General features: G+C 50.1%; 1 protein-coding gene across 1 annotated transcript in view; it reads left to right on the forward strand.

Annotated features, from left to right (window-relative positions):
- Nucleotides 1–3,615: 3,615 nt before the first annotated feature.
- The window catches only part of mcc (MCC regulator of WNT signaling pathway), a gene marked incomplete at its 5' end in the record, with an annotated part of 62,358 nt that continues 53,274 nt past the window's right edge, over nt 3,616–12,699 (forward strand). Inside the window, 4 exons of the mRNA XM_084460193.1 lie at nt 3,616–3,639; nt 3,971–4,084; nt 9,954–10,075; nt 11,817–11,944. Coding sequence (XP_084316319.1) covers nt 3,616–3,639; nt 3,971–4,084; nt 9,954–10,075; nt 11,817–11,944 — 388 coding nt within the window. The remainder of the gene's footprint in view (nt 3,640–3,970; nt 4,085–9,953; nt 10,076–11,816; nt 11,945–12,699) is intronic.

Consider the following 12,699-nt stretch of genomic DNA (forward strand, 5'->3'; position numbering starts at 1 on the left):
ACTGGAGGTGAGGAGGGAGACGGGGAGGTGAGGAGGGAGACGGGGAGGTGAGTCCAGGGTCTCAGGTACTGGAGGTGAGGAGGGAGACGGGGAGGTGAGTCCAGGGGTCCCAGGTACTGGAGGTGAGGAGGGGGACGGGGAGGTGAGGAGGGAGACGGGGAGGTGAGTCCAGGGTCTCAGGTACTGGAGGTGAGGAGGGAGAAGGAGGGAGACGGGGAGGTGAGTCCAGGGGTCTCAGGTACTGGAGGTGAGGAGGGAGACGGGGAGGTGAGTCCAGGGGTCCCAGGTACTGGAGGTGAGGAGGGAGACGGGGAGGTGAGGAGGGAGACGGGGAGGTGAGGAGGGAGACGGGGAGGTGAGTCCAGGGTCTCAGGTACTGGAGGTGAGGAGGGAGACGGGGAGGTGAGTGACAGTGATGGAGATGCTGGAGAATCACCCGCCGGTCGCAGAGCAAGACCCCCGACTAGATTTTGGAAGGCTATCTGAAGAAAAACAAACTTGGCCAGTAGATTTTTTCATCTACAGTCCACTTGGCAGGTGACTCACCGTGAGCGTGACCCACCCCTGGGCGTGAACATCTGTAGACACGCCCTCCGACCTCAGAGCTCAGATAATGGATGTGATCCAGGCCGACCCTCACTCCTCATCATGCGGATGTCATTCATGTTGCCTGAGAGATGAATTGCCCCTGGGAGACAGAATTTGTGTGAAAAGTGTGTGTGTGCATGCTTTTGCATGTGTGTGTATGTGTGTGTATGTGTGTGGGTGGGTGTGTGTTCAGGTTTGTGTGCGCATGTGTGTGTGTGTAGCCTCAGACTGCTGGGATCACAGGTTCACATGGGTTCACATGGGTTCACATGGGTTCACACTGACGCCGGTCGAACAGAATAGATCTGGGCACTTAAAACCCATTATCTCCACTCTTTCCATTGGAGCCCAGGTCATCCATCCATCCATCCCTCCATCCATCCACCCACCCACCCATCCCTCCATCCCTCCATCCATCCATCCACCCACCCACCCACCCACCCACCCACCCACCCACCCATCCCTCCCTCCCTCCACCCACCCACCCATCCATCCATCCATCCATCCATCCATCCATCCATCCATCCATCCATCCAGATAGATCAGAAAGACGCAGAATACTGTTGTCTGTATCACTTCTCATGATCTGCAAAGGAAAATTCCTCTCCTGCACACTTCACACTTCTCTTCCCTCTAGTCATGTATTTCCAAAGAAAAGCCCTCAAAAAACCAAACCAGCTATCTAACCCTAACACAGTCCCTGACCTGTCTATCCCTGTGGGCTAGGGCTAGGGTTAGGGTTAGTCAGTCACTGACCTGTTGTAAAAGACAGAGGAAGATTCCCAAGGCCTTCCTCACCTCAGCCTCTCCTCATCACCCAGGCCGGACTCCTACGTTAATGAAGGTCAAAGGTTGTGCTTTAGCCAGGGGGCGGAGCCACTCATGAGCCCCTCTTGCCTGTTGTCACTTCCTGCAGCTCGTCCTCGCTGGAGTTCTTCTGGAGCCGCCCTCCTGTGATTGGCCGGACTGAAGCACGGCTTCCTGTTCAAATGACATGTTCTTGGCTCAGCAGCTGGAGCACATTGGCTGGTCCTGAAGTACAAGTAATAAAAGTTAGCGGTTCAGTTTGATGGGTTATGACTCAATCTGAATGAATCCAACCAAAGGGAGGTTCACAGTGAAGTGGAATACTACAGCTGTCTCAAGCAGGAAGCCTATGTTTGGTGGGTTTAATATTTTACTATCACTGCAATGCACAAATTCTAGCTCTACAGTACTCGTTACTGTACTAGACCTATGACCTGTCTCAAGGTCAGTGTGCTCCACACACACAGCTTGAATATAAGCAACAAAAAAGTGTTTCATAAGGCCAACTCCATGGTTGAACAGCAGTGTGTACTGTTACTGTATATTGCTGCGTTGGCAGCGAGTTGAATTAATTAAGCCGTGATGGTCGGCTGCCTCCAGCGATGTGATGAGTCCTGCGTTACCCTCACAGGGAGGAGAGAGAGAGAGCAACGCTCATCTGTTGTGCTGAACGCACACCTGGGGGGAGAGAGAGAGAGCAACGCTCATCTGTTGTGCTGAACGCACACCTGGGGGTTAGGGTTAGGGTTAGGGTTAGGGTTAGGGTTAGGGTTGGTTACCCAGGGAGGAGAGAGAGAGAGAGCAACGCTCATCTGTTGTGCTGAACGCACACCTGGGGGGAGAGAGAGAGGGCGGGGGGAGAGAGAGAGGGCGGGGGGAGAGAGAGAGGGCGGGGGGAGAGAGAGAGGGCGGGGGGAGAGAGAGCAACGCTCATCTGTTGTGCTGAACGCACACCTGGGGGAGAGAGAGAGGGCGGGGGATTAGGGCTACTCAATAAAGGGACAGAGAGCGTTTCAAATGAGGGTCATTAAATAAAGGTTGTGGTTTTATAATAGCGGGCAGTGCTGGGAGAGAGCAGAGGTTAGGGTTAGGCTCACCCTAACCCTAACCCTAACCCTAACCCTAACCCTAACCCCTAACCCTAACCCTAACCCTAACCCTAACCCTAACCCTAACCCTAACCCTAACCCTAACCCTCACCCTCACCCTCACCCTAACCCCCTAACCCTAACCCTAACCCTAACCCTAACCCTAACCCTAACCCCCTAACCCTAACCCTAACCCTAACCCTAACCCTAACCCTAACCCCTAACCCTAACCCTAACCCTAACCCTAACCCCTAACCCTAACCCTGCTCATAGTGATTCTGACTACTGAACTACACCCAGCACGTCTCCTTGACTACTGAACTACACCCAGCACGTCTCCTTGACTACTGAACTACACCCAGCACGTCTCCTTGACTACTGAACTACACCCAGCACGTCTCCTTGACTACTGAACTACACCCAGCACGTCTCCTTGACTACTGAACTACACCCAGCACGTCTCCTTGACTACTGAACTACACCCAGCACGTCTCCTTGACTACTGAACTACACCCAGCACGTCTCCTTGACTACTGAACTACACCCAGCACGTCTCCTTGACTACTGAACTAACGCCATGTTTTTCATGACTGATGGAGGTTGGTTGTCCAGAATAATGAATGAACAGTTCCTCAATTCTTTTCTTTGCTTTTGTTTTTGTACTGAGAGTTTCTAACACTTTGTTCAAAGTTTCATGACAGGATGCTATCATGTGCTAAATAGCACCTAACCCTAGCACCTAAATAACCCTAACCCTAACCCTAACCCTAACCCTTCCTCTGAGACTGTGTTCTGGCGAGTAGGAGGGAAACGGAGATAGACACCTTTATATTTGGATGCAAGTCTCCTTTTGTAAAATACTTTAGAAGCGAGGCAGCCCTGGACAGGGTTTGTGTGTGTGTGCGTGTGTGCGTGTGTGCGTGCGTGTGTGTGCGTGTGTGCGTGTGTGCGTGCGTGCGTGCGTGTGTGCGTGTGTGCGTGCGTGTGTGCGTGTGTGCGTGCGTGTGTGTGTGTGTGTGTGCTCCCCTCTGTGAGAAGACCTATTCACTGCTGTTATGTTTCCTTGGATAAATAAATACAACATAAATCTTGTTTATTTATACATGATAGGGGTTCCATACAGTATACGATGATGCTTTCAGCCGTCTCCAAAAAGGTGCTGAGACCAGACCCACCCTGTCCTGTCCTGTCCTGTCCTGTCCTGTCCTGTCCTCCTCATCCTGAGAGTTAACCCCCCTGTCCTGTCCTGTCCTGTCCTGTCCTGTCCTGTCCTGTCCTGTCCTGTCCTGTCCTGTCCTGTCCTGTCCTGTCCTGTCCTGTCCTGTCCTGTCCTCCTCATCCTGAGAGTTAACCCCCCTGTCCTGTCCTGTCCTGTCCTGTCCTGTCCTGTCCTGTCCTGTCCTGTCCTGTCCTGTCCTGTCCTGTCCTGTCCTCCTCATCCTGAGAGTTAACCCCCCTGTCCTCTCCTGTCCCCCCCCCTACTGTAGCTCCACCTGGCAGCCCTGGCCTCGCTGAAGGGGGATGTGGGAGAGCTCAACAAGCGCCTGGTCCAGACGGAGAGAGAGAGAGACCTGCTGGAGAAGAGACTGGCCAAGGCACAGGTAACCAATCACAGCTCTGCACTACCCAACACTCTGATACAGGTAACCAATCACAGCTCTGCACTACCCAACACTGATACAGGTAACCAATCACTGTACTGCACTACCCAACACTGATACAGGTAACCAATCACTGTACTGCACTACCCAACACTCTGATACAGGTAACCAATCACTGTACTGCACTACCCAACACTCTGATACAGGTAACCAATCACTGTACTGCACTACCCAACACTGATACATTGGTTGAATCTTTCTTGCATTCCTCCATATAGATGTACAGTAGGTGCCGTGTAGGCATTAGGATTAGGATTAGGATTAGGGTTAGGATTAGGGTTAGGATTAGGATTAGGGTTAGGGTTAGGGTTAGGATTAGGGTTAGTAGTGATTAACCGAGTACTCGAGCACCCGAGTAGGGGATCTGCTAGTTGGAAAATAAACACTACTGGGTTAATCTAAAGGTTATACAATATGGCATGTTTGGCCGTGAAAGCGCGCATTTCTGAGCGCCTGTGTCCTTTTTCAACTGTTACCAAAGAGGATAGAGCGTTGGCGGCTGCATGGAGAAGGGTTAGGGTTATATACCGAGTCTTTTTTCGAGCGCTCCGGCTTTTTGAAAACATTACCATCTCAACTTTTCAGAAAGGCGCCGCCAACGTCACTGCGGCTCTTTCAGGCAACTAATGATCAGATATTAGATAGGGCATGACTCGTCAGCTGTCTGGGAATCCCGGGGGAACCCCTGCCTGGCTATTAAACGGAATATCTGAAAGTGCACCAATCGTAAAAATAATAAATGCAGCCAGCTGTCAGGGGTAGTGATGACTGATTACTAGTTGACTACTGTCTAGCCAGCTAACTGGTTACGTTTTAAAAGCTATATTTATTTATATGGACACAGTGCTTGGGTAATAATTAGCCCATGGGCTTGCTAATGCTAGCTGTCCATGGTTCAGTTTTCCGTACTGTTAAGCATTTTCGGATCAAACTACACCGTGGTTTTGCATTTTATGGATCGAGCCTCGGACTTTCAAACCTGTTACAGCGTAGCTAGCCTATGAGAGAACCAGTGAGTATAGCCTATATATATATAACCCTCCTAACCCTATATATATGCCACTTCATTTGTTTTGTTTTGACAGATAAACGCTGGTACCGGGTCTCTGATGTTGTTTATCTGCATACTGTGCATAGTAGGCAGTGGTGTGAGTGGACTTTGTACTCTGGCTCCAGGCAGCACTCCCATCATTTAGCGGTAGGCTAATCATGTTGGTAATGAGCCCTGAGGTGGTGCTGAAAAAGACAGCAAGTACCAGCACAGGTCCATGCGTGTATAGCCTACTCCTATAGTTTTCCAGCCTGCTAATAAATATTGAATGAATAGGCCTATTGTTCAATAAATCTATTAAATTTAGTTTTGCATGGACAGTTCTCTGATGAAGGCTTGATGCCGAAACATCCATTATTGTCCAATAAATTGGAAATAGGCATTTAGATAATGCTAAAAATTCATTCACTTGTTATCCGGCATCGGCAGTAAAGGCTTGGTTTAATACTTAATTTTGATTAGTAAATTAGAGGTCTGGTTGCATATTGTAGGCCTAGAGTGGAAAAAGGTTGATGAAAATAATTTACATTTTAGAGTTTTCAGAGTAGCCTAACGTTATGCTTAATAGGCTATGAGCTGGGCAGTGCATCCACATTAAAAGGCGCTAGCATGCTCAGCTACCAGCAGGTAAGAAAGGAGAGAGGAGGAGGAGGAAGAGGAGGAGGAGGAGGAGGAGGAGGAGGAGGAGGAGGAGGAGGAGGAGGGGGATGTTTTAATTCCAGCATAGACTGGGATCCCAGGTCTGAGAAAGAGAGAGAGGGGGGGGCAGAGGACAGAGGGAAAGGGGGAGAGAGAAGGAAAGAGATGGAGAGAGAGAGATGGGGAGAGAGATAGATAGATGGAAATTGATTTGGGGGATTATTTTGGCATGAGGCATCAGCATAGTGAGACCAGGAACTGTCAGTAACCATACCAACTGCTCCTAGCTCCCTCCACTGATTGGCAGGAGCTCTCATGTGTAGAGTGTTGTCTTGGCTCTGCTGTGTGCGTGGGTGGGTAGGTGTGTGTGTGTTCGTGTGTGTGTGTGTGTTGTCTTGGCTCTGCTGTGTGCGTGGGTGGGTAGGTGTGTGTGTGTGTGTTGTCTTGGCTCTGCTGTGTGCGTGGGTGGGTAGGTGTGTGTGTGTGTGTTGTCTTGGCTCTGCTGTGTGCGTGGGTGGGTAGGTGTGTGTGTGTGTGTGTGTTGTCTTGGCTCTGCTGTGTGCGTGGGTGGGTAGGTGTGTGTGTGTGTGTTGTCTTGGCTCTGCTGTGTGCGTGGGTGGGTAGGTGTGTGTGTGTGTGTTGTCTTGGCTCTGCTGTGTGCGTGGGTGGGTAGGTGTGTGTGTGTGTGTTGTCTTGGCTCTGCTGTGTGCGTGGGTGGGTAGGTGTGTGTGTGTGTGTTGTCTTGGCTCTGCTGTGTGCGTGGGTGGGTAGGTGTGTGTGTGTGTGTGTGTTGTCTTGGCTCTGCTGTGTGCGTGGGTGGGTAGGTGTGTGTGTGTTCGTGTGTGTGTGCGTGTTGTCTTGGCTCTGCTGTGTGCGTGGGTGTGTGTGTGTGTGTGTGTGTGTGTGTGTGTGTGTGTGTGTGTATGTGTGTGTGTGCATGTTGTCCTCTCCATCCCAGGGCTCTTCAGGAAGTCGCAGCAGGCTAGCTGTGCGTGTGTGCGTGTGCATGTACCTACACAAGCACACACACACACAAGCCCACACACACACACACACACACAAGCCTACACACACAGACACACACACACTAAGGGGCTCTATGTCAGAGCATTGGTGACCCGGGTAGCAGTGTCAGCCCATTGACCTCTGTCTTACACACACACACACACACACACACACACACACACACACACACACACACACACACACGTATCAGTAGGCCCCCGCCGCTGACCCTCTCCTAGCTCCTGACCTTTCACCCTGTTGACCCCGACTCTTAGAATCTGGAAGCCTATAATGTGAAGAGGCATCTGTAGTGACTTAGACAGACCACCGTGTGGAACCACAGACAGAGCGCCGTGTGGAACCACAGACAGACCACCGCGTGGGGAACCACAGACAGAGCGCCGCGTGGGGAACCACAGACAGACCACCGTGTGGGGAACCACAGACAGACCACCGCGTGGGGAACCACAGACAGAGCGCCGCGTGGGGAACCACAGACAGACCACCGTGTGGGGAACCACAGACAGAGCGCCGCGTGGGGAACCACAGACAGAGCGCCGTGTGGGGAACCACAGACAGACCACCGTGTGGGGAACCACAGACAGACCACCGTGTGGGGAACCACAGACAGAGCGCCGTGTGGGGAACCACAGACAGACCGCCGTGTGGGGAACCACAGACAGACCACCGTGTGGGGAACCACAGACAGAGCGCCGTGTGGGGAACCACAGACAGAGCGCCGTGTGGGGAACCACAGACAGAGCGCCGTGTGGAACCACAGACAGAGCGCCGTGTAGAACCACAGACAGAGCGCCGTGTGGGGAACCACAGACAGAGCGCCGTGTGGGGAACCACAGACAGAGCGCCGTGTGGGGAAGTGTTGAGTGTCTGAATGAGGACGGAGTGTTGAGTGTCTGAATGAGGACAGGGTGTTGAGTGTCTGAATGAGGACAGGGTGTTGAGTGTCTGAATGAGGACAGAGTGTTGAGTGTCTGAATGAGGACAGGGTGTTGAGTGTCTGAATGAGGACAGGGTGTTGAGTGTCTGAATGAGGACAGGGTGTTGAGTGTCTGAATGAGGACAGGGTGTTGAGTGTCTGAATGAGGACAGGGTGTTGAGTGTCTGTCCTGAACCAACCTCAATGCGCTGGGAGAGCTGCTCGCGGACATAATGGAAGTCAAATAGCCGCAAGTTCCTCTTTTATATCGAGGGACAAGCACAACACGTCCAGGGGTGTCACATGACCATATCTGCACTGTCCAAAACCTCTAAATGCCATAGTCTTCATTCTTACATGCCACAACACACACACACACACACACACACACACACACACACACACTAATTGGCTGTGTGATGTCACACTACATGACACTGACCAAATATCTCTTTTTCATAAACACGGCAAGTCATGCTACTTAATATTCTCAATGATAGGTCTAGGAGGAGACCACTTTTGTTGATAGTGTGTGATGAACTTCTAAACACCAGACTCCTCTCCTCTCCTCGTCTCTTTCTCCCTCTCTCTGTCTGTCTCTCTCTCTCTGTCTGTCTCTCTCTACCTCCCTCTCTCTACCCCCCTCTCTCTGTCTCTCTCTCTTTCTTTCTGTCTCTTTCCCTCTCTCTCTCTCTCTCTCTGTCTCTCACTTTCTCTACCTATCTCTCTTCCTCTGTCTCTCTCTCTCTCTCTCTCTCTCTCTGTGTCTCTCTCTCTCTCTGTCTCTCTCTCTCTCTCTCTCTCTCTCTCTCTGTCTCTGTCTCTGTTTCTCTGAACCTCCAGCATAAGCCAGGAAAACATGCCGCAGTGGTAAGCTCATTCCAGGAAGCGTAGTAACACACACACACACACACACACACACACACACACACAAACACACACACACACACACACACACACAGGCAGACGTACTGTACTCATAGTGAGAGACACACACTTGCACGCACACATACTGTAGATTGATAGACCTGCACCTCCCAAATCGCACACACACACACACACACACACACACACACACACACACACACACACACACACACACACACACACACACACACACACACATACACACACACACACACACACACACACACACACACACACACCCTGCAGCCATCCACAGTGAGGCACAGGGGAAAGCTGATACCCTGGACCTCTCTCTCTTTCCCAGGCTCTCTGTGGACAAACCCCAGCAAAGCCTCAAGGACCCAGCCTCACACAATGGAGCTGTGTGTCTGCACGGTTGGGGGTGATGGTGTGTGTGTGTGGGTGCGAGAGTTCAGCTGAGAAACACCTCAGGAGTTATTACCCTCATTTAAAATCCCAGAGAACGGTGGTGGGAGACCCCTTTGTTGGAGAACCGTCCTGACCATGAAAACATGGCTGCAGGGATTTTGGATGGTGGGCTAGCTATTTGAACAGGGCCAGAAAGAAGAGGTTTGTTGGAGAGAGAGTGTGTGTAGGCTCCCCTCCAGACCTGGGGTCAAAGTACCGTTTCAAAATCTTATAAATGGCTGCAGCGTTGGCTTGGGTGTGCTTGGCGCGTCAGGCGGGAGGGATTTGCATTTATTATTACATTCGTTCCACTGGTCCAAGAAAGAGCCGTCAAGTGCGGGTGAGTTGTTTAAAATAATTTCAAATAAGGTCTGGTAGCTCATCCATAACCCTAACCCTAACCCTCCCCATTCTGTTCAATAGAGATGACAACTTTATCGTCTCCCCTTTGCACAGAACGAGATGGCTCTGAGATGTGAGACTAGAACGAGATACTGTATCTCTGAGATGTGAGATGTAAGCAGATAGGCTGTCTCGTGTTCTTGGGTGATTGATCTGCTGTTAGATGGATCTAGAGCACGCTAATCCAATAGCAGAAATCACTGTCGCTAATGCACTCATCCGTCATTCTGCATGAGAGGGCCACTCTGGTGTGTGTGTGTGTATGTGTGTGTGTGTGTGTGTGTGTGTGTGTGTGTGTGTGTGCGAGCGTGCGCGCGTGTATGTGCTATGTTTCTACTGTTATTGCAGGATGCTTTGTGTGTGTGTGTGTGTATATGGTATTGTTTTGTACCAGCACCTTACCTTTTTTATTGTGTGTGTGTGTGTGTGTGTGTGTGTAGTGTGAGCAGAGGGAGCAGGAGGAGAGGACAACGCTGCGCTACGAGGAGAGAATCACGGAGCTACACAGCATCATCGCCGAGCTGAACAAGAAGATAGACCTGCTGCAGGGTACCACCATCAGGTACACACACACACACACACACACACACACACACACACACACACACACACACACACACACACACACACACACACAACCTCTAGCTGCCAGTAGTTCCTCATGGCCAGACTGATCTGTGTGAGCAGCAGAATGTGAAATTGTGAGGTCAGAATGGTCCGTGGGTTAGGTTATTAAAGGCTGGTTATTACCGACTAACCCTAACCCTAACCTTAACCCTAACCCTAACCCTAACCCTAACCCTAACCCTAACCCTAACCCTAACCCTAACCCTAACCCTAACCCTGTGTGTGTCTTCCCCTCTCACTTTCTCTACCACCTTTCCTGTCTGTCCTTAAAGTGACCAATTGTAATAAAGCAGAAACAGAAATGCCCCCCAAAATATCTTTAAAAAAAAGGATGGTCTCACCAGGCTAATACCTCCCCAAACCTCCTCTAACTGCTACTCACTGAAGTAGCAGTGGAACAGTCAATTCAAAATGGAGGTGTTATTTGGGATGGAGGCCTCCTAAATGTCCTCCCCGCCCGTTCCAATCCCTAAATAATTCTACTGACAGAGCATGGGCTGAAACAAAACAACTCATTAGAATGTGTTAGGGTGTAACTGGCACCATATCCTCCCAGACCCCCAGCCTCTCATAAAATGGGAAGTGCTTTTTAATCAATTTCACAACGCACAGCAGGCTTTTCAAATGGCCTATTCCCAAAACTCACCAACTCCGTGCACGGCATTGATATTTTAGGGTTTGCGTGTGTGTGTTTGCGTGTACACACAGTGCCAAAGCAAACCTGTTTTTGGAGTAGGACATGGGCATGTGGACAAGTATGTGAGTCAGTCATTGTCTGTGCCGTCATGATGAAAATCCAGTTTCAATCAGCCTGAAGCTTCACTATGAAGACTGAATCCAACCTGTGGCACATATTTAAAAGACTGTCATTCACAGGCACTGCCCAGACTAGACGTACTGCTGTTTGCAATCAGCACACAGTCCTCACTAACACTTAACAAATAGCGTTTATGCATACATAGCATTTCCTCTCCGGACTTGGCTTACTGTACGCACTCTGGGATCTTAAAAACTCCCCTAATTTATTTAGTTTTGCATCAGCCTAATTTAAAGCCGCGTGACAAAATGTATCAACATGGGGCTGGGCGATTCACAGTTGTGTAAACATTTCCCCACTAAGATCCAACATTGTTCCGGCAGCGTTTCTGACACCGAGACCGTTTCCTCTCGTTAAAAATACTCAGAGGACGGACGTGCATTTATTAAAACACTAATGTCCGAGAAATTTAGACACAAATGTCTTGGTTATGAAAACCTGGAGTTTGAAGCAAGAATAGGAGCGGATCTGGCCAACAGCTCATGCATATTCATGCCTGGAGTGAGTGAATATCTGAAAAGGGCAGATTCTCTCAACCTACGGCCTGCTGTCTAAGAAGGCCATAGATTTGCATACTAAACGAGGCAGAGCTAATTCTGTGAAATGGCCGTGCGTTGCCAGAAAAAGGTACAAGGACACTCAAGCTACCACCCCTGCCAGAGAGTTCAAAACAACCAGATCCATATAAGCTATTTAAGATTGTTATTATATTGATATAAGTTATTAAGGATTATCTTATACTGATATGCGTGATGAAACATTATGTTAATGAGATTATTGTTATATACATGTGATCATTGGCATTGTCATTGATCATTGTGACTGACCTCAACCATGACCTCTCTCTTTGACCCCTCAGGGAGGAGGATGAGTTTTCAGAGCTGCGCTCGGAGCTAAGCCACAGCCAGCAGGAAGCCAACGAGGACCCGGACGGGGCGTCCATCTCGCTGCCCGAAAACCACTCCACCCTGGTCACCGCCGACATGGGTAAGAAGCAGGACCCGGGAGGGCCGCTAGTCTAGCGCCACTGTCCCAATTCTCTTCTTTCCCTCCACCCCTCCTGGCGGTCATCACTGATCTAACGAGAGTGGATAGGTGGCATCATGTGGTTCTCCACACAGCTGTCCCAAGTCTCCTCCTGTCAGATCAGGGAATGAAGGAAGGTTGGGGGTATTTGAACAAAGCATGACATCACAATGATACAAAGGGGCAGGTTTAGCTCTCAGAGAATGACGTGATCGATAAATTCATGAGGAATACCCAGCATGCCCTTCGATGTCACCCCTGGGATCCTTTGTATACGTGACTTTGAAGAGATCAAGCACAGCTCTCCTATTCTACCATCAGACACTGAGACATCGAACCCTAACCCTCATCCACCGCCTTAAAGGGATGGTTTAGTTTGTCTGTAGAGACGGCCCTTAAACCCTAACCCTAACTAACTAACCCTTACTCTACTTGTCTGTCCCTCTAATCATCCACACAGTTTTTGTGCCAGTTCTCTACTTGTTGAGTTTCTACTTCAAGAGTCACTGGGAACCCGAAGTATGTGGTTCAGGAGTCAGCGTGATGGCGTTCTCCAAACACACCTCTAATAGAACGCACGCTTGCTTTCTCTCTCGACGTGTGTCACGATCCCCGCCTCATATTAATCATGTGTCCAAGGGGGAGGGAGGGAGGGAGAGAGAGAGAGAGAGAGAGAGAGAGAGAGAGAGAGAGAGAGAGAGAGAGAGAGAGAGAGA

Source organism: Borostomias antarcticus (genome assembly GCF_949987555.1).
Source record: "Borostomias antarcticus genome assembly, chromosome: 30".
In the NCBI taxonomy this organism is placed as follows: Eukaryota; Metazoa; Chordata; class Actinopteri; order Stomiiformes; family Stomiidae; genus Borostomias; species Borostomias antarcticus.